The sequence below is a fragment of the Panthera pardus genome, unplaced genomic scaffold (assembly GCF_024362965.1).
Source record: "Panthera pardus isolate Hobbes unplaced genomic scaffold, ASM2436296v1 HiC_scaffold_10, whole genome shotgun sequence".
In the NCBI taxonomy this organism is placed as follows: Eukaryota; Metazoa; Chordata; class Mammalia; order Carnivora; family Felidae; genus Panthera; species Panthera pardus.
The window spans coordinates 54,473,930-54,497,119 of record NW_026526655.1 but is presented as its reverse complement, the minus strand read 5'-3'; the positions used below and the strand labels follow the sequence as shown (position 1 = coordinate 54,497,119).

The 23,190-nt window shown below is 38.2% G+C and overlaps 1 protein-coding gene across 7 annotated transcripts in view; it reads right to left on the bottom strand.

The window, feature by feature from the left end:
• Nucleotides 1–23,190, bottom strand: part of CCDC141 (coiled-coil domain containing 141) — a 205,257-nt gene that overhangs the window by 121,703 nt on the left and 60,364 nt on the right. For all 7 annotated transcript variants that reach the window (XM_019460899.2, XM_019460909.2, XM_019460917.2 and 4 more), the window contains exons 5-6: nt 20,024–20,277; nt 2,599–2,715 (exon numbers count right to left, since the gene is read on the bottom strand). In XM_019460899.2, the coding sequence (XP_019316444.1) occupies nt 2,599–2,715; nt 20,024–20,277 (371 nt within the window). The remainder of the gene's footprint in view (nt 1–2,598; nt 2,716–20,023; nt 20,278–23,190) is intronic.

Below are 23,190 nucleotides of genomic sequence, written 5' to 3'. Positions count from 1 at the left end.
AGAACTTTCCTTGAGGAACCAAAAGGTGGTTGGGTCCCAGTGTCAGGAGCATATGTCTTAGAATAGAATAAAGTTAGACACCCTGGCAGGAGATATGCCAGGGGACAACTTTCTGGGTTTGACGCTTTCTTTCTGCACCTACTTGGTCAGTGCTTGTCAACGTACCATTTTTGGGACAGAAAATAGTGGCTCCAGTCCAGTTCCCTCAATACAAGAGGGAAGAAATAACATCAAGATGACACTGGAATCTGACCAGGTAGATGGTTACTATATGAGAGATAATCAAACTGATCTGTTTCTTAGTGAGCCCTCTCTAATTCTCGCTAAGTGAAAGGGATAGAACTTAACCCCGGGAAATGGGTCTTGAAACAAAGCAGGATTGAAAGTCCAATCAGTGGGAGGTCCTTCAAGGGGTCCCCTTCTTTGTATGTGTCTGGGGTAGAGGGGAAAACCAGGAATGGTTGAAACCTAATTGAAACAACAGAAGCTCTCTGCACTCAAGGGCACCCAGCCCCCCCCCTCAACTCATCTAGAAGGGGTCAAGTTATACCACTAGCTTTCACTGCCTTACCAGTTAGACCACTAGGTTAGACCACTAGCCTTCCATGCCTTACCAGTCAAAAATTGCTGATATCCCAAGGGAATATTAACTAGAGAAAAATAACATCTGATGAGCACACACAACACACTAAAATACCTGAATCAGAGGAAGTAGAATTAAGGCGCTGGGCAGATCAAACATTTAATATATGAATAAAGTATATCTTAAGATATAAAGAAGAACATTAGATAAATGAAGCAGGACAAAACAATTACAAAGATGAATCAGTGTGAGGCAACGGCATGAAAAATGGAATCGCTGAAGTGAAGAACTTGGCAACAGGGCTGAATAACAGAAGAAGTTCAGTAAAAGTACCCATGAGCTAGAAGGTCAGGCATTAAGAAGGGATAAAGAAATAGGAGCCAATCAAAGTGAAAGATAGAAGTAGAACATTACTATCTATATGAAAGAACTTGTCAAAGTCCTGTAAGAACTGAGGTTATAGGTCAACAAATACTTTCTCCAGACTGTGAGATTTTCCTCAGGGCTGTGAGGAACCATGTATTACAGGGAATATAACTCCAAGTATGTCTAAATTTTGTGAATAAACCACTTTTGTTTTAAAGGAGGCGACAATTCTGTGAAATTCAGGTCATCTCTTCGGCTTAGCATTTAGGGATTTTGATAGAATTTTCACTGAAACAAACTTAAGAGTTTGACACCCAGAGAATAAACTGCTGTTTAGCCTTAACAACAACAAAAAATAATAATAATTTCCTAAACAGATAAACCAATTGCGGAAAAACTTTAAAGAACTTTAAAAAATCATCCCCTTAATAGTCTTCTGTAATTGAATCTTTTATCGATCAGGCAAATATTCAAACCAAACACATGGGATACCTATGTATACTGCAGTGTTCAGAGAGAAGCCATAAATAAACAAACAAAAGCATCATGATCTCTCTGAGACTTCAGTCCAGATAAATGCAGTCTACTTCTTCCCCTGCCTGTCCCCCCTCCCCATGCCTGCTGCCAATCCCACCCTTCCAAACATGTAAATATTTATTTGGTTTGTCTTCCTTAGTTTCAACCCTTATCTAGTAGTGCTCGCCCATTGTTTTCCAGAGTTTCAAGACTTGCTGTAATCTATAGCTATCAACCACCCAAGATATTAATAATAGAAAGTTCTCTAAGTCTTGATACTGATTAAAGTTTTCACTGTTCCCACTCAATCTACTACAAATGAACTTTTGTTTCCTTACAGATTAAAATGGGGCACGTGTAAAGAACTTTGGAAAGTATTTATAGACCCCACACATACAAATGAATCAATTTCCAAATAACAAGACGCCAGGGGGAGAGGAGCCCCTCTACACAGCCGGCCACTCTGCTCATCTTGCTTTCAGTATTTCATGATTCCATTTTGCACATTCCACATACCTACAAGTGGTTGACTGGCCAGTAGCCATTACTTTTTTACAAAAAGAAGAAATGTGAAACAAGTCAAGGAAATGGGGAAATATAAGTGGGAACAGCAAGAAACTATGCCTGGGAATCATAAAAGTAATAGCATAATGAGACTTCATGTAGGGAAAAGATTTTTTTAGAAAGCTAGAAGAATGTAGTTTAAGAGTTTGGTCCTTGGAGTTAGACAAAACCTGGAATCAAATTTCAGCTCTGCCACTGACAAGATATGTTACATTGGTCAAGTTACTTTGCATCTCCAAGCCTCTGTTTTTTGTTTGTTTTGATCTCTAAAACAATACCTACCCCTTATGGGTTTGTGATCATTTATATAACGCATCTCTTGAATACAGTGTCTGATACATACTAACTATTCAAAAGAAGATAGTTATTATTGTTGTAGAGGCTGTTTTGTTGGTTATTACTCTAGAAGCCCAGTCAGTAGGCAGTGGTATTAGCTAATGCTATCAGAATCTTTTCTGTGTAAATAGTGATTACTCAGAGAGAGTTTTGGTATTTCTCTATATTACCTACAGAAGTGTATTCAAAAGAAGTCCATGCATTTTTAAATTATTTTTTAATGTGTCTCTTACCTTTGCTTTTATTATCAATTCCTCATGCTTACAGATTAGTTCCTCATTATCTGAAAGTGATGAGCCCAGACTTTGTTCCTGTAAATCTTTTATGGTTTTCTGAAACCAACAAGTAACCTAGGTAAGAAGCAACAAAGAGAAACCAAAGTTCAAGTGATTAGAAAAGGCAAGTAGAAATTCAGAAGTATTTTCTTAATTTTTCAAAACTTAAGCTATTTCAGTCTCTTTTTACATAAGCTCATTTCACATGTTAAATTCATATGATTGGGTTTTTATTTTTTCTTCATTTCAATCTCTACATAAGAGAAAAAAATAGGGCAATTCCTGAAAAGCATGAAAATGATATATCAGTTAAGTAGATTACACGGAATAAAGAAAATAATTCAAAAATCTGCTAACAACAAAATAGGTTCCTGCAGTCTATAAATCATGCATTCTTTTAGGATATAAATCTTTTCTGGATAAGAATATGAATGTGAGTATAGTTATTACATAAACTCACATGAAGCTATTAAACAGCATATGTAGAATTATATTTCCACTCTAAAAAGACAATGCAAAAATACTTAGTTTGTTGCAATTGCTGAAAATCTGTATTCAGAAAATGGAGAAGTTTTTAAAATTCTGTTGATATAATAAATAGCTAAGGGCATGACTCACATTCATTTAGACTTGATTTATAATACATGCTTTACACAGGGTTGAAACAACAAATAGCAAAAGACTTGAAAGAAGCTGCACATTTTTAAATGGTGACATAAGTGGACATAGGACTGCTGATATGGAGACCCTAGATGCAGATTCCTTATTCCAGTTAAATCAAAGAGGATTTCACTCTCAAATCCTACGCAGTATTATCTTCATGATCACATCACAGCTACTGATCCCTAATAGCCCACACACAACATGCTAGACAGTTTGCTACTTGCTTTTTGGGCCTCATTTCTATTTCTCTCCACAACTCTCTAACAAGTACGATATCATCACTGTAGTGGTGAGGAGAGGTGAAGCAGCTTATCCAGGGCCATACAGTAAGAGGCAGAACCAGGATTTGCCTGCAAACCTACATTAATCCAAAGTTCATTCTCTTTCCACTGTGCCCTGCTGCCATCTTAGATCACCTAAAGTCTTACAGCCCTGGTCATTAGGGAGAATTACTTCAAACCTGAAAAATGAATCCTGGCACCCCATTCAGAATGGTGGGTAGTGCTCAAACATTATACTATGTCTTTTTACAGACTAGGTTGTCTTATCCGCAACAGCCTCGGGATTTTCTGAACTCCTATAACATGGAGAAATGCATGAACCAGGTGGTCAAAGAGAAAGCTAGGTTAGTCCTGAAGCTCTCCACATAATAAATGTACCCCCTACACACACACACACACACACACACACACACACACACACTACGCAAAAATCAAGTTAGGAGTTATCTAGAATAGAACATTCCATTATCAATACAGGGCTGATATCACAAAGCTGGTTATGAGATAAAATGGTCTATACCAACACTTAGCATTTTTCAGCATGGAATAAGCAGTACAACTGGGGGCAAGAGGGTTTCTCCAGGTTTCCGCTAACTGGAAATCTTTGCTAACTGGCATTTTAAGATAACAACCGTGCAATTAAAAAGTAATAGTAACCCTACAGCAATTTTCATGTGAAGTGCACCTCATTTTTTTCAGAATATTTGGTAAGCTGTGCATAATGTGCACATTAGATAACCTCCATATCTAAATATTGTATTAGTGTATTTACAATTATTTGAAGATAATCTATATTTCTATTAACCCAATTAGAACTAGATGATATGTACAGTATGCATATTAGAACCCACAGAGAGTATTTTATCAAGTGCTATACAATTTATTCATTAATGGGGCACCTACGTGGCTCAGTCAGTTGAGCATCTGGCTTCCACTCAGGTCATGATCTCGCGGTCCGTGAGTTTGAGCCCCGCATCGGGTTCGGTGCCAAAAGCTCAGAGCCTGGAGCCTGCTTCACATTCTGTGTCTCCCTCTCTCTCTCTGCCCCTTCCCCACTTGCATGTGTGCTCGCTCGCTCTCTCTCTCTCTCCCTCAAAAATAAACATGAAATTTTTAAAAATTTATTCATTAATTTATTTTTATTAAAATAATTTCTCACAAAAGATGCAGTAAGCCCATATAAATACACAACTAGAGGAATGATTTAAAGGCTTCATCAAAGAAAAATGGATCGTGAATATAACTAACTTAAAGAGAGCATTTATCTTATTAAATACTGGAAGTGAATTTTATTTATTCTTAGCCAATGTGGGAGGAAATCAGAAATTTCAAGAATGCTTTAATAGGGAAAGTTAATATAGAATCTGAGTGAATAAAAAATAGGTACAAACAGGTGTTTGCTAATCTCTAAAAACAGGTGAGAACCCTGAACTCTCAGATAATCCTACTCAATTTTGTGAGTCAAAGTCTTGTCATCTAGCACATGCCATCAGTGATGAAAGGAAGGAGTGAGTTGTTTTGATTTTTAAAAGGTATCTACTGACCTCATCCCCTAGATTTGGCAAATACTATTTCAACACCCAAAGGATACTATTCCTGTATGGCAATATTATTCCCTATAGGCGAATGCAGTTTAAGATCTAAGTTGGTATTCTGTGTATTCTGATCACATACCTTCCTGATAAAGCATGCTGACTCTCTAGATCTACACATTTTTACTACCAAATGCACCCTGGGAAGAAACATAAAAACAAGTTGGTATAAAACTCAGAAATAGTTCATCGTAGGGGTGTTACATCTCATCATGAGGCATCACACACATGAGCAGCCTCTTAGATCAGATTTACTGTGCGGTGGTGTGGGATGCACACGGAATAGGCTCTCAGAGTCCTTCCGATGTAAAATCAGGACACCTAAATTACTGAGAGTATGTCAACCATAATACTCTGCCACCTAATAAATCAGTCATTGCATCTCACAAGTAGCTAGTGCAGACAGCTGCATAGATATTCCAAGAGCACTTTTTATAAGCGTTTAAATTATATCAGCTGCTGTCCAAAAGCCTGAGTGAGAAGTACAGTAAATGATGCATCAGAACATTCTGTAGAACATGGTCCTTGCAAGAGGATGAAAACATGAGCCAAGAGTTTAGGGGATATAGATAGGAAGGAAGAAATAAACTGTTCAGAGTATGCAGTGGAAATCAGTTCTGGGCAGTGATGGATTAAGGGAGAAATGGCAACATTTTTCCTCTCTCTTCTCAGTTCCTACCTTCCAGCTTAATCTCAGTAATGTGTTCATGATCATCCTACCAATTTTATATGACATTCTAGGTACTCAGTGCCCAGTGGAGGTAAAAACTAACATAGAGAAGGAGTAGAGATCTTTTTTGGGGAGGGAAGGGGAACACCTATCAGGGAGTGAAGGGACATAGAAAGAGAAGGGAAGTCAGCAGATTCAAAGAAGGAGCGATCAGGGGTGTTCAATGAGAACCAAGAGCTGCCTTGGAAGTTAGGGATGAGTGCCAGGAAAATGCACTCAAATGCTGTATGTAGACCTGCACCATCCTATATGGTAGCCACTGACCACAAGTGGCTATTGAGTACTTGGATTGTGCCAAGCCCAAACTGAGATGTGCTCTGAGTATAAAATACACAGCAAATTTCATAGACTTTGTATACAAAATAATAAAAATACCTTGCTAAGAAGTTTAGAATTGGTTAAATATTGAATTACTACTTTAGATTTGTTAGCTTAAACAACATGTATAATTGCTTTTCACTTTTTATGTGACTCCTTACGTTTTTAATGTGGCTACTAGAAAATTTGAAATCACTTATATGACTTGAATTGTATCTTTACTGAATGGTTCCACTATTCAAGGATATTCAGACTATCCATGTTGGTTAATTGTAGATCTAAGGACTGAGTTTTTTTAATGTTTATTTATTTTTGAGAGAAAGATAAAGCACGAGCAGGGGAGGGGAAGAGAGAGAGGGAGACACAGAATCGGAAGCAGGCTCCAGGCTCTGAGATGTCAGCACAGAGCCCGACACGGGGCTCAAACTCACATACTGTAAGATCATGACCTAACCTGAAGTCGGACGCTTAACTGACTAAGCCACCCAAGTGCTCCAGGACTGAGTTTTAATTAAAGGCAATTTAAAAGAGTAGAGACAGAAGAACGTTGAAATGATATCTCAGTTGGTAAGCATTTATGGACCACTGAGTGGAGGCTAAGGAAGTAGAGTTAATGACACTTCCAAAGAAGCTTATTGCTTCAGTAAAGGAGGGATGTAATGACAGCTTTAAGGAAGGAGAGGCAATCAAAGGGGCTTCCCTGCACTTTTTTTCTTTATTTGATTAGACGAGACTCAAGCATTTTTTGAGACTCAAACGCAGCAACTGAAGATGCATGAAGGAGAGTTGAGGGGAAAGGCGGGAAGAGAGCACTAACTGGGCAAAGAAGGGCTAGCTTGTTGGACAACCCATCCCCACCTCAACACCCTGTTGGGAAGTGAAAATGAAAGTAAAAGATATGAACCCAACCTTTGAAGAAAGGGGGCAGGGACTACTCTAGCCAGGTTACAAGTTACCTCATCCAATCTTTACATCCCTCCTCTATGGAGAGATTTGCTTTTCAGCAGATGAGGAAACACACCCAGGAGGTGTGTTGCAAGGTTAAACAACTTCACACAACCAGTAAGAGGAAAATTCCACAGGTAGAGTCAGAAATGTCATGATCAGAATTCATACTTTCTCGTCTAATGTTTTTCTTCTCACTGCAGAACCAAAGGATTCCAGAGGAAAGAAATGGTTCTTATAGGCTATGTTTATGAACATTCTTAAGATAAAAAACCAAAACACAACACCATAGTTATAAAATCTAATTCTAACATGGAAATAGGTTCTATATACCACCACGGGGAATCAATGGAAATATTGCATTAGAGAGAACAGATGTGTGGGTCAGGCCCATCAGGAACAGTGCTTGAGAGGAAGAGGCCAGCTGTGAGTAGAGGCGACAGCAAGGGCAAACAGAATTCCAAAGACAGGAGTAAAACATGGGAGCACAAGTGATAGAAAATGCTGACAGTCAAGAATAAAACACTCAGGTGGCACGAAGGTGAACCGCTGCTGCAGCCCAAAGCGATGCATCAGACCGCCAAAAACTACCAGTCTCTTTTTCTGCAATTTGTTCTACAATCCGAGATCAGATCTTATTTTTTGATCTTTGTTTAAAACTATGCTGGAGGAGGCGAGCTAGCAATAAGCAATTCAAACCACCTTAATAGAAATGCTTAAGGGAAGATGAAAATCTCTTCAAATTACTTTCATTTTCTTTTCCATGTGCAGAACAATTCTTGACAAATAACCGGTTACTACTAGAGACAAAAACTGATAAAGGAGAGGAAAAGGCATCAGTTATTTATCTTCTTTAACCAAGGAATTTTTGATAATCTCTCTTCCAATTATCAAAAATGCACACATATATAAAGCTGTTTTCAATCATAGTGGATGGCCACAGGTGACAGTTTTAATGTCTACTTTGTTTTTGAAGGCATGCTAGTATTATAACAACTATTTTATCTCCCATAAGGTTTTTTTTTCTTTTTTACAGTAGGGAAACCAGTAGTCATTATTTTGTACTATGCAATATGGTCAAATGTGCTCTGTATTTGACTAGGCAATAACCAAACTTCAAATATCCATTTGCTCCATTGGGTGATAATGTATACTAGGGAAAGAGGCACTAAAGCCATGTTGCTAATTTTTGTACCTGAGGACTTGGGAACAGGGGAAGAAAGAAGAATTACTCCCAAAAACATGGATTGGGTTTCTTTTTAGATGCATTCTGGGACTAACTATTGGCTTATGATTATTTGGCCTTCATCTCCAGAGATTCTGGGAGGATAAAGTTCACAATGTTTCTTTCGTGGAATCTGGAAGCCCTCCATGAATTACTGAAGTCAACTGGAAGGTATTAGTATCTCCTCAACAAATTATGGAATCCCAGTATCCTCTACTGTGGGTAGTAGGAAAGCTAAAAGGTGTTGTTTGTCATGAAGCAAATTTGTTACTTTATAAACAGCTTCGGAGATAATCTATCTCCCTGTCTGGAGTCACAATTTTATGTATTTAATTATTCTGATTTGTGTTGACGTAACATTTTTCTTCTCACATCTATACAGAAGAAAAATGGCACTAAGGACTTCCTCCCTTCCCTTCCCAAGACTGGCCTCAACTCTTGTTTGTGTTTATGTAGGCTCTTTACTTTCAACTCCTTAATGACAGAAAGCCATTTAGTCCAGTGGATAAAATCAGTACAGTGGAAACCTCTGGGCCTAAATCTTATTTCTAGCATTACCTCTGATTCATTGGGGCAAACCCTCCCAGTAGTAGAAGAAAGTCTTTATTTCAAGAAAGGAAACAGAGACTAGCCTAGTGTCCCAGCAACATGCATTACTGCCAAAAATATCTAAGGCACAGTTTTCCCAATATAACTTAGGGTTCTACCATAAGTGACCTGGAGTTAATTATATTCCCTGTGTGTGTGTGAGAAAGAGAGAGAGAGAGACAGAGACAGAGACATAGAGAGACATACAGAGACAGAGATAGAGAGACAGAGACAGAGAGGCAAAGAACAGACATGATACGGCTACTTAGGAGTGGGACCAAAGTTTGATATTCTCACATTACCATCCCCATTTCTAAGCCACACAGACAAATAGATTTGACACTGAAGCTTTGGCCTACATTCTTGGTTGTTGGAAAAACTGAAAGTCAGAAACTCTCATATTGACAGGATAACTGCTCAATTTTAAGAGATGTTGTCATTCTTTCAAAATGTGCTGTTTATCTTATTTGCTTATAAATCTTCCTATAAAAATCATTAAAATTAATCATACCCTTTACTTGTCTTTGGGGACCATGAGAATGAGGGTAGAGGAAAGAATGAGTCCCACTTCTTGGCCAGCTTGGGGTGGTAGCAGTGCTGAGAAAAGGAAAGCCAACAATCTTCAGCACCAGGGGCAGGGAAGAAAAAGAGATTGGGGTGGTAGAAGGAGATCACAGGCAGCCATGGGGCTGAGCAGACAGCTCAAGTAGCAGCAGCGAACTCTGTCACACAATGGAAGGGTCTGAGGGTCAGGGATCAATGCGGAGCCTTTCCCATCGAGCACCCATATCAAACAGCTTTATCACCGGTCCTACCACTGCAGAGAGTGCCATTTAGTCACAGCGTGTGTCCCCCAATCCTCTTAGTGACTATTTAGGGGCTTAAATAATTGTGCCTAATTAAAATGTTGTTAAGCCAATTGAACAGTATTTAGAAATGACAAAGCTTAATGATTACATAATCAACCATAAGAAGAATAAATGAGCTAAAAAAATAGCTAAAGGGTAAAAAAGTTAGAGAAAAAAATTAATTTTAATTAAAAAATTTTTGTAATGTTTATTTATTTTTGAGAGAGAGAGAGAGAGAGAGAGAGAGAGAGCATGAACAGAAAAGGGGCAGAGACAGAGGGAGACACAGAATCCAAAGCAGGCTCCAGGCTCTGACCTGTCAGCATAGAGACCAATGCGGGGCTTGAACTCATGAGCTGTTAGATCATGACCTGAGCCAAAGTTGGACCGACTGAGCCACCCAGGCACCCTGAAAAAATTAATTTTAAACTTACAAATAAAGTTGGCTTTCTGAAGAAACTACACTCACTACCAAGCCATGAAGTGGCATTTATTTTCCCTCCATATCATAATATTTTGGAAAGCTAAGATTACCTAGTAATTTAGAGAACTGGTGTGGGATCTGGCCAACATGTAAGATTTTATGTGCAGACATTATCCAGTAAAGCTGAGAAAGTGACCACCAATATATATAATGATATGGTGCACATCTGAACATTTATTGAGCACTTACCTTATGTTAAGCTGTGCTCTACACATTTTTACATATATAATGTCATTTTTTATAGAAAATCTATAAAAATGTATAAATACTATTATTATCCTCATTTTCAGAAAAGGAAACTGAAGTGTAGAAGTAACTAGTAAATGTCAAAGCTAGAATTGATATCCATGCTATCTGCACCAGAGTCCTTCTGGCATGGCCTGTGACATGCAGTGTCTTTGAAAGCAATACCGGTTAGCATGCATTCTTATTAGGAGGGGTTGCTATTGCTGTAAAATCATATGCTTCTCCTGTACTGTAAGATACTTTGCATTTACTGCTGGCATGTCTTAGAGTAAATTCTAGAGCTAGTCTATGTGTTAAAATAAAACTCTGATGGGGGCGCCTGGGTGGCTTAGTTGGTCAAGCGTCTGACTTTGGCTCAGGTCACAGTCTCATGGTTTTTGAGTTCCAGCCCCACATTGGGCTCTGTGCTGACAGCTCAGAGCCTGGACCCTGCTTCAGATTCTGTGTCTCCCTCTCTCTCTGTCTCCCTCACTTACTCTCTGTCTCTCTGTCTCAGAAATAAATACACACTAAAAAAAATTTTTTTTTAAATAAAACTCTGATAAATTTTAATCTATGAGTGGCTAGAAAGTCATGTATGTCTGTTAATGGGCTGAGCTATTAGATATCAGTATCTCCAAGATAATTCAATCCTTATTTTGATTTTATGCCAGCCAGTGTTAGAAAGCTGCATTCAAACAGAGACTTTTTTAAAAAACACACTAACCTAGGCACTTTTATGTTATCTCATGTTAATTTAATCTGGTCAACCGTTCAAGCTCTAAGTCCTGTTTACAACATAGGATCATATAAAGGAGAATACACTTGTATGTGTGTAAGTGTATATGCTCACACCCACACAAAAGCTTTATAGCTTCCCACCAGGTACAAGGCTGATGCCCTGAGGCTGTGCTTATATGTGCCATCTTTGATGCCATTTTAATTGCCTATTGATGAAGAATATGATTACATATGGCTACATGATTATGATATACATGGTACTGAAATTATAAAACCTTCCAAATGTGAATTCTGTTACCGGTTTTTCCTCCTGCAAAGAATTGTATCTTATAAGTATGTGTGATCTGGGTAGTAAAAAGAGATTATATGCCCTTATGTCTTACTTAATTCTTTTAGATGTCCTTGACACTGTCTTATACAAAGAGATCATGAATAACTTAGTTTTAATTTATTTGTTTGTCTCACTTATGCCTGATTGGAGCAATTGAGAAAAATTACATTCATAAATCTTCTTGCCAAGATAATTAATTATGCACGAAATATTCCAAGCTGCTTCTGATTTTCATTAATGAAGCAGATTATCTGCAAAATAAAATGCTGCTGGAGTTAGGAAGAAAGGTCAGCCAGCCGCTCATCTTTAAGTGCAAAACAAATGCACATTTTTATATCTGAAAAACAATGATAACGAGAGAACATGCTATGATTATGTTTATCAGACCATCACATCCCAATTAAGATGGAAAAGTATGTGGTTTTCATTTGCTATTTTCCTGTGACTGATACAAACCCTATATCACCACCCTTCTGGTCGGCTAACTTCTTTTCCAAAGGAGAGTTAGCTGAACTACATAGTTCACGGCATTAGGCCATAAGCACTTAGAAACAGAGAAGCACGAAATGTACCTTTTAAACGGCCCTTATGAGAGAAGACGCATCAGATATTCAGACATCTACATTATTATTCATCAGTAATCTTTGCTCTAATTCCCCCCTTAATCTTCCTTTTTCTTAAGTAGTTAAAATGATTGACAAAGCTGGAATTTTATTAATGTAAGATTTAACAGCTCTTATGTTCCCTTAAAATAAGTACAGACCTGACAAAAAAATCTTTATCTTCCAATGAAGCATGTGCCTCTGTAAAAACTCATGGTTCAACAATGTTCTAGGATTATCAGGTAGATTATCCAGGAACATGATAATTATAGAGCCCAATTACTATCTAACAGAGACACACCCAACTCGGTGTTGCTGCTGCTGCCACTGTTCATTCACCATTGCATCAACAAAACTTTAAAAGAGAACAAAAAACTTAAAAACTTAGGTAATATAATTATGCTTGTATCTACCTGGATTTTAAAATACTTCCTTGTTCACATAATTATAAACACACAAAGTATTAATTATTGCTTATAATATTGAGAAACTAGAGAGACTCTACTTCCTCATCAATATGATTTTGCTTTAAATTGTGTAATAGCTTGGGGCACCTGTGTGGCTCAGTTGGTTGAGCGTCTGACTTCAGCTCAGGTCATGATCTCATGGTTCGTAGGTTCAAGCCCCGTGTAAGGCTCTGTGCTGATGGCTCAGAGCCTGGAGCCTGCTATGGATTCTGTTTCCCTCTCCCTCTGCCCCTTCCCTGATTCTGCTCCATCTCTCTCCCAAAAATAAATGTATATTAGAAAGAAAATTTTAATTAAAAAAAAGAAAATTTAAATTGTGTAATATCGTGACAGACGGTAACTACACTTATCCTGGTAAGCATGAGCATTGAATAATATATATAATTGTCAAAACACTGTTGTACAGCTGAGACTAATATAATACTATATGTCATCTCTACTTCAATGAAAAAAATTATGCTACATTCAAACAGTGAAATACTATATTAAAATTATTTATTGTACTTTTGATACAAGAATATACCTATGACTTGTTCAATTTAATTTAAAAATGAGGTAATAAAATTTCATATATTGAAAAAAAATAAATAAAAATGAGGTAATAATACAGCATGTATAGGTTAATTCCATTAGTTTTTATTTGTTTGGTTAGGTGTTCCTTTAATAAATGTGTGTGTGCCTGTGATTGTGCCTCATGCTTTTATAAAGGTCTGGAAGGTCGTAGTATGCCAAATGCTAATAGAAATTATCTGTGTGGATAGTGATCTCATCTACAATTTTAAATTTGATTATTAAATCATAAGCAGAAAACAATACAACTATCTTTTTGTTTTACTACTAATTGAATGCCCATTGAGCAAGAATGGCTGTTGAAATTATAAAAGTGAGTTTTATTTGATGACACCTTTTGAACTCAAGACAAATAATGAAACTAGCTTTTAATGCAAGAATAGTCTTGCTTAAGGGGCATCAGGGTGGCTCAGTCGGTTGAGTGTCCAACTTCTTCTCAGGTAATGAACTCACGGTTTATGGGTTCGAGCCCTATGTCAGGCTCTGGGCTGACAGCTTAGAGCCTGGAGCCTGCTTTGGATTCTGTGTCTCCCTCTCCCTCTGTTTCTCCCCCACTCACACTCTGTCTCTCTGTCTCTCTGTCTCTCTCTCTCTCTCTCTCAAAAATAAAAAAGTAAATATTAAAAAAAGTTTTTTAAAAAGCATAGTCTTTACTTAAGCATGGTGGTGGAGGTGGGTAGGAGTATAGAAATATGCAATATGTCTATCTTTTTCAGACAAGATGACAAAACAATGCTGACACCAATACAGCAATTACTATGTGGCAGTCACTCTTCTAAGCACTTGGCATATAATAACTCTTTTGATGATCCTAACAACACTTTGAAGTAGATACTATTATATCTACATTTGACAGGAAACTGAGTCTGAGGAAGGCTAAATACTTTCTCAGTTACTCAGCTAGTAAGTGGTAGAGCCAGGACTTTAACTGTTTTCAGTTAAAAGTCTGGACCCAGGATCTGTGCTCTTACAAGCAAGCAAGCCCAAAGAAGCACCAGTTACTTTATTAATTACTCCAGCTGTTGTCACTGGTGTTAACAAGAGAAAATATAACATGGGATGTTTTAAGACTGATAAGCCTATGGGTGCCTGGGTGGATCAGTTGGTTAAGCATCTGACTTTTGGCTCAGGTCATGATCTCACGATTTATGAGTTTGAGCCCCACATCAGGCTCTGCACTCACAGCATGGAAACTGCTTGGGATTCACTGTCTCCCTCTCTCTCTGCCCTTCCCTGACTCATGCTCGCTCTCCCTCTCTCTCTCTCAAAAATAAATAAATATTAAGAAAATTAAAAATAAGAGCCTAAATTTTATACTTAAGAAAATGACTGTCTTAATTATTGGCCAATTTTATTAAAAATAACATTTATCCATATTATTATTTTAAAATTGAGTTTGGTTGAAGACTGTTAGGAATGGAGTCTAATTGAAAGGCTAGTTCTCTTAACCACAAATTAACATTCTTAAAGCTTTCCCTTACCTAGAGCAGCCTCCAAAAATTAAACAGTATTAAGAGACCTCGACGTATATACCAATAGTAATGACAAACCCAGGGGAAAGATTGTGGACCAGATGTGAAAGAATTCATAGACTGTAAATTTTAATCAGATTTATTAAAGTGCCTCTTAAACTCATATTTATTAAGTGCCTCTTAAAATGCTACTTTGTGCTACATGGGCTTTTTTTATTCTTTTCTTTTCTTTTCTTTTACATCCAAATTAGTTAGCATATAGTGCCACAATGATTTCAGGAGTAGATTCCTTAATGCTCCTTACCCATTTAACCCATCCTCCCTCCCACAACCCCTCCAGTGACCCTCTGTTTGTTCTCCATATTTAAGAGTCTCTTCTGTTTTGTCCCCCTCCCTGTTTTTATATTTTTGTTTCCCTTCCCTTATGTTCATCTGTTTTGTCTCTTAAAGTCCTCATATGAGTGAAGTCATATATTTGTCTTTCTCTGACTAATTTTGCTTAGCATAATACCCTCTAGTTCCATCCACGTAGTTGCAAATGGCAAGATTTCATTCTTTTTGACTGCTGAGTAATACTCCATTGTACATATATATACCACATCTTCTTTATCCATTCATCCATTGATGGACATTTGGGCTCTCTCCATACTTTGGCTATTGTTGATATTGCTTCTATAAACATTGGGGTACATATGTCCCTTCAAAACAGTACACCCGTATCCCTTGGATAAACACCTAGTAGGGCAATTGCTGGGTCATAGGGTAGTTCTAATATTAGTTTTTTGAGGAACCACCATACCATTTTCCAGAGTGGCTGCACCAGTTTGCATTACTACCAGCAGTGCCAAAGGGTTCCCCTTTCTCTACATCCTTGCCAACATATGTTGCTTCCTGAGTTGTTAATGTTAGCCATTCTGACAGGTGTGAGGTGGTATCTCATTGTGGTTTTGATTTGTACTTCCCTGGTGATGAGTGGTGTTGAGCAATTTTTCATGCATTGGTTGGCCACTGGATGTCTTCTTTGGAGAAGTGTGTATTCATGTCTTTTGCCCATTTCTTCCCTGGATGATTTGTTTTTTGGGTGTTGAGTTTGGTAAGTTCTTTATAGATTTTGGATACTAATCCTTTATCTGATATGCCATTTGCAAATATCTTCTCCCATTCTGTCAGTTGCCTTTTAGTTTTGCTGATTGTTTCTTTCGCTGTGCAGAAGCTTTTTATTTTGATAAGGTCCCAATAATTCATTTTTGATTTTGTTTCCCTTCCCTCCAGAGATAGTGTTAAGTAAGAAGTTGCTGCGGCCAAGATCAAAGAGCTTTTTGCCTGCTTTCTCCTTGAGGATTTTGATAGCTTCCTGTCTTACATTTAGGTCTTTCATCCATTTTGAGCTTATTTTTGTGTATGATGTTAGAAAGTGGTCCAGGTTCATTTTTCTGCATGTAGCTGTCCAGTTTTCCCAGCACCACTTGCTGAAGAGACTGTCTATTCCATTGGATATTCTTTCCTGCTTTGTAAAGATTGTTGGCCATACGTTTGTGGGTCCATTTCTGGGTTCTCTATTCTGTTCCATTGATCTGAGTGTCTGTTCTTGTGCCATGTGCTACGTGTTTTACATATGTTATTTCATTTAACCCTTAGAACAATTCTGTGAATTAATAGTTATTTTTCCCAATTTAAAGATGAAATTCATTAAAACAATAAAATACCACTACACACCTATCGGAATGGCCAAAGTGCGAGACACTGATAACACTGATAATGCTGGTCAGGAAGTGAAGCCACAGGAATTTTCATTGCTGGTAGGAATGCAAGATGGTATAGTCCGTTAGGAATATGGTTTGGCAGTTTCTTATAAACATACTCTTACTATGTATGAGCCACCAGCTGTATTCTTTGGTATTTACCCAAATGAATTAAAACTTATGTCCATGCAAAAGTCTGTACATGAATCCTTATAGCAGCTTTATTCATAATCACCAAACCTTGGAAGCAACCAAGATGTCCTTCAGTAGGTGAATGGATAAATAAACCATGGCATACCCAGACAATGGAATGTTATCCAGCACTAAAAAGAAATGAGCTATCGAGCCATGGAGGAATCTTAAATGTATTATTACGAAGTGTAAACAGTCAATCTGAAAAGGCTACATACTGATTCCAACTATATGACATTCTGGAAAAGGCGAAGCTATGGAGACAGTAAAAAGATCTGTGGTTGCCAAGGACTAGGGTTAAGGTGGAATGAATAGGCAGAACACAAAGGATTCGTAGGGCAGTGAAATTATTCTATTTGCTACCATGATGGATACATGTCATTATACATTTAACCAACCCACAGAACATATTGTACCAAGAGTGAACCATAACATAAACTATGGATTTGGGGTGATAATGATGTATCAATGTATATTCACTGATTATAATAAATATACCACTCTGGTGCAGGATGTTGATACTGGGAGAGATTGTACATGTGTGGCAACAGGGGGTACTCTGTATTTTCCCACTCAGTTTTACTGTGAATCTAAAACCTGCTCTAAAAAATAAAGTCTATTTTGGGGGAATCTTGTGGCTCTGTTGGTTAAGCATCTGATTTCAGCTCAGGTCATGATCTTACTGCTCGTGGGTTCCAGCCCCATATCGGGCTCTGTGCTGACAGCTCAGAGCTTGGACCCTGCTTAGGATTCTGTCTCCTTTTCTCTCTGCCCCTCCCCCTCTCATGCGCTGTCTCTCTCTGTCTCAAAAATAAAATGTTAAAATAATTTTTTTAAATAAAGTCTACTTTTATTTTTTTAGCTTATTTATTGAGAGAGAGAGAGAGAGAGAGAGAGAGAGAGGTGGGGTGAGGCAGAGAAAGAGGGAGAGAATTCCAAGCAGGCTCTGCATTGTCAGAATAGAGACTGATGCAGGGCCCCAATTCACAAACCAGGAGATCATGACCTGAGCCTAAACCAAGATTCGGATGCTTAACCAACTAAGCCACCCAGGCACCCCTAAAGTCTACTTTTAAAAAGCACCTCATCAATAAAAGCATATACTCCTCCTAAAAATGATGAGACGCCAAAAGTTAGAGAACTCACCATGCCAGAAACCTTCTGCAATACCTTACTTTAGTTATTATCAAAACATCTTTTGGGGGTACCTGGGTGGCTCAGTCAGTTAAGCCTCCAATTCTTGATATCAGCTCAGGTCATGATCTCATGATTTGTGGGATATAGCCCCACCTCAGGCTCTGAGCTGACAGCATCGAGCCTACTTAGGATTCTCTCTCTCTCCCTCTCTCTCTGCCCCTTCCCGACTTGTGCATACACTCTCTCTAAATAAATAAATAAAATAAAGTCATTTTGAAAAAAAATATTTCTGATTTCCAGGGATGACAATATTCCTCTTAAGTATGTGTCTGAGTTAAAATGTTCATTTTGAAATTTGTAAGTCCTAGAGGTAGGGCTTTGGGTTATAAACTCAATGCAAAGACATAAGAGGAAGGGTTCTTTAAGGGGACAGGAGATCTGAGAAGGTCTGGTGTCAGGTCAGGATTAGGGAAGAGAAAAGAGGGACAAGGAGAAAGAGTGTGTTATAATAGACTCATTTATGACAGGGAAGTTGGGAACTCCGGAAACATTTGTCTGATAAACAATTTTAAGTTAATTCTTGTCCTGAGCATTAATTTTCCTTTGTTGTGCCAGAATCACCAGTAAAAAGACCATTGCATTGGATAATGAGGATATCAAGGTGGGGTGGGCAAAGAAGTAAACTGGGGAGTGGATGAGGGCTGACAGGCAAAACACAGCAGAAACAAGACAGCAGCTGGCAGTAGTCTATGCCAAAGGGCTAAAAGTGGAGATGAGTTGGAAAGTGTATGGTGACTTGAGGGGGAGGAAATAAAATTCCAGCAGAATGTATGAATGGAGGCCTCTGCATTTGGGTCTCTGCTCTATGCCACCTCCTCAGAGAGGCTTTCTCTGATTAAAAGTAGACCAACCCAAGATAAATTTACTGCTGTATTTTATTTTCTTTATAACGCATCATTTTCATTTGTTTATGGTGTATCTTTCTAATCACACTAGAACCATGGTTCTCATCTGGGGGCAATTTTGCCCCCCAAGGGATATTTGGCAATGTCTGGAGACATTTTTTGTCGTCACAATGAGGATATTCTGCGGGCATCTAGTGGGTAGAGGTCAGGAATGCTGTTCAACATCCTAGAGTGCATAGGACAGTCCTCCAAAGTTACCCAGCATGAACTGTCAATAGTGCTGAGGTTGAGAAACTGCATTAGAGGGGAAATTCCCAGAGGGAAAGGACTTTGTCTTGTGTGTTGTTATTCCCAGTAGGATAGCACCTGGCACAGAGTAGGTGTTAGTAGAATAAGTGTTAGTTGAAGGGGTGATCATCATTTAAGTCTTCATTTCTCCAGTTTGAAATAAGAACCAGCCTCATCTATGCTCCCAGCCATAGTTCTATCTGTCTAATCGGGATCAGAGCAGCAATATATAACATGTGAAGGGACCCCTTCCCCATACATCCAGACCAGGAGACCTCCTTTCACATATTTCCCCCTGAAAATTCCTTCCAATTAATCGGTACAGATTTAAGCATGGGATGGGGACAATTAGAAATAATGCAATAAATATCCCACCTATTTGAGTTGGGGGTTTGCAAAGACAGTTCTATCCATGCTTAGCCTCAAGTAATTGGGACAGATGGAATGTGCGGCAAGAATATTGACAACTGATCAGAGTTGCGCCTGCAGTTGGGGTAATGAGCTCTAAAAAACATGCAAACTCATGAACCTCTTGCCCCAATGCTTTCTAACCATTGAACATCTAGCTACAGGCCAAGGTCATAGTCCTTCGTTGGCACCAGACCAATCTTCTAAGAACACTATTTGGGGCTGACAGACTTTTTCACTGACATTAGCAGCAATGTAATACAGTTCAGCATCATCCTGCCTCTCTAACTTTCAAGAAAGCTACAATTTATATTTGGAATTTCAAAGAAATGTGTCTAAAAGTAGTAACCTAGAAAGATGTGAGAAAGAGAATCCAACAATAGAACATAGTCATTTTCAAAACTACCCATAAGTACTCTCCCATTTATAAAATCAATATTATGATGACAGGAAATACAAACCTTTGTTTTCCATTTAACTTGTGTGAGAAAACAACCTATTAGTTTGGACCAAAGACCAAAGAATTTGATCATGGCAACTGAAGAACCATCCCAGGAAAGATCTAATCCACATAATAGCCAAACTTCATTAGCTGAGGTCAGGATATCATTAACTCCCCTTTGAGTTACCTGATTTTCTTGCTGGTCCCACTGACATATCTTCAGAACCTGACCCAGTTCTTGCTGCTGTTGCTTCAGACCCTTGTCTAGTTGCCGTCTCCTATCTTGTAGAAGCTCAAGAAGGCTGTCAATCTTCAGACAGCTGTTATGAGCTCCCTGAATCAACTCAGAATTCACATTAGGTCCATCACACTTGAATTTTTCTATGAAGTCAGTGAGTTGTTGACTTTTGTTTAAAAGGGCTAGAGATCGTTCTAAGAGTTCTAGAAGAAAATTAGAAAGAAGAAAGAATAGAGATATGAGCAAGCTCTTCTATAGTAATATTCAGACTCTTGGTAGAATTTCAAATGTATGTAACCTTTATATTAACAATAAATTATACTGTAAGGAATTCAAATGTGTAAACATAAAATGCCTGTGATACAACTAGCCAGATACCATAACCTAACAATTTCTGTAGCACTAACTGCCAAATGATAGGGTGCTGCAGTTCAGTGATAGTATAATACAGTACAGGAGGGGAGAGATCGTGGGATTTGGGCACTGTTTCAGTCAGGTTTTAGTGGTGTGATACTGTTAAGGTGCCTGCTCTCCTTGACATGTTCTATGTTCTGAAGTGAATGGGCTGCTAATGAGGTTTAAAGTCTATGACCCAGGAGTCATCCATGACACATTCCTCTCCCTCATTATCAAGACCTGTCAATTTCACCCTTTGTCTCCTACAAGTGTCTACTTCTCTTCGTCCTCACTACAGAAAACATTATTTGTTGCCTGGACTTGTGCAGCCACCTCTGAATGGCATCCTTCTCCAATCCATTCATCTATTCTTCTTAGTTAGCCAGAGAGATTTTTTTCTAAACACAGTATGTCACACGCATGCATGCATGTGCACGCGCGCGCACACACACACACACAGACACACACAGACACACACACACCTACCTAACAATGGCTTCCCATAGCCTTAGAATTAAGGACAGATGCCTTGACATAATTTAAGTCTGGCATGGTCTGGTCCCTATCTTCCCTTTCAGATTTTCTTAATCTTTCTACTCTTCATCCCTCTCTTTTTACATACATTACAAATGCTACATTCCCTTCTGCCCCAGAACTTTTCACTGTGTCCTCTGCCAGGAACACCATTCTCCTCAAACCCTTCCTTCTCTACCTTTATTCTATTCATACTTTGGGCCTTATTCAACTGCCAATTCTTCAATGAATAAACCAGACTGAATCAAATCCTCCTATTAATTGTTCTCATGATGCAATATTCCTCTCATTCATAGCTCTTAACACAACCGTAGTTTTATACTTATGTGTTCGGTTAGTTGATTTATTGTCTCCCTTTGCCACCAGGCTCCGATGCAATATGGGGACAGTGACCAGGATAACATTCCTAGCACTTAGCATAGTGACTGGCATAGGAGAAATGTTCAACAGTTTTTGTAGAATGCTTGAATGAGATCAAAGTATTAAAAGAGGGGGAAGAATTAAGAGAGATATACGTGCTAGAGATCAGTGGTCCTCTAGAGATATAAAAAAAAAGACTTTGATGGGGCACCCGGTTGGCTCAGTCAGTTAAGTGTCTGACTTTGGCTCAGGTCATGATCTTGCAGTTTGTGGATTCAAGCCCCGTGTCAGGCTCTCTACTTTAGAGCCATGGCACTCTACTTTAGCATCCTAACATTCCACAGTTAACTGTGTGGCAATAATTAGGCTGTGGTAGTTGGGCCAGTTGTCTCTTTTAACTTGACAATTTTTTTTTGCGGGTGGGAGATCTGGAAGAGAGAATGATATAAGTGAAGATATTGGAGAGAGAGATTTTGACATGAAAAAGAAGGAATGTGAAGTAGTTTGTGTCACATGATCTAGAGCTGTCAAATAAAGTATTAGATGGTATTATCTGCTCAGAGCAAGCAAGGTGTGATTATGTGCAATGGGCAATTTTATTGGGAGTTAACGATGCAAAGCAACAAACAGCAAGAACAACTTGAACCAAAAAGAGGATGGGATCATTCAAATAGAGCAGGAAGAGGCAGGGAGAACATGAGAGTAAATCTCTTAAAGAAATGGAAGCAAACGTGAATAAGATGGGAGAGGCAGGGGCATAAAAAGAATTATCTGTCTAGAACAGGTTCTTTTATAGAAGTGAAAAAAAAGAACTTGCAAATGAGGTGAAGACAGGTTATAGAGGGCCTTGTGTATCAAACTGAAGAATTTTAATTTGTATAGCCTATGTGATAATCAGTATGACTGCTTCTCCATTTATTTATTTACTTTTTGCTTCTCCATTTATATGTATATGTATTTCCTTTGCATTGAAGAGTTTGTTATGATATTGTGAAAAGTTACACACACACACACACACACACACACACGAAATATGGATAAGTGGCAGGGTTTCCACATAGTATTTATTTTCTTCCCTTCCATAACTAGCTCCTACACACTAGACTTTTCCAATGAGAGAGAGAAGTATAGCTCTAAGTGCTAGGGTATTGCACACTGACAGTGGATCATGCCAAACTGTTCTGGTTCCTACAGAATGCATATAATAATCCAAAATTTCCATTTGCAATCTTTTTCTGGTTTTCTGTTTCAACATCTGTCAAAATAGTGTAACTACTACTATAGTACCACCAGGAATGGAGTCTCTGGCCAAAGATAACTTGTAAACTGTACCTAGACTACAATCAGTCTGTTACTGCTACCCATTAAAGTGGATCAATTCTTCCCTCAGTTTCCTCTGTCAGTTCCTTTGGTTCTTCCTCTGTTGGTTTCTTCCATCTTAACTATTTATTGTTCATGCTTTCCTAGCTATTTATTCCACCAGTTGATCATACAAAGTAATGTATTTCTCCTCAAGGGTAAACTAGATAGAATATCATGAGCGTCAAGAAATACAAAATCCCTATGGTGTATTAATTTTAAAGACTGCATTTTTGCATACATAAAATCCCCATTTCTGAGATAATGCCTTGTGATGTGAGGCAAGTAGATATTTAATAGCTTTTTATTATTTATTTTGATTGTCATTATATCTAAGCAAGTTAATATTAAAGTAGATTTTATACAAATACCTGTACAGTTTGCCATTCGTAAGTATATATAATAAATTCAAGATGGATAAATAGAGATGTACATAGCTTAAGTGACTTTATAACTTGCTAAATAAT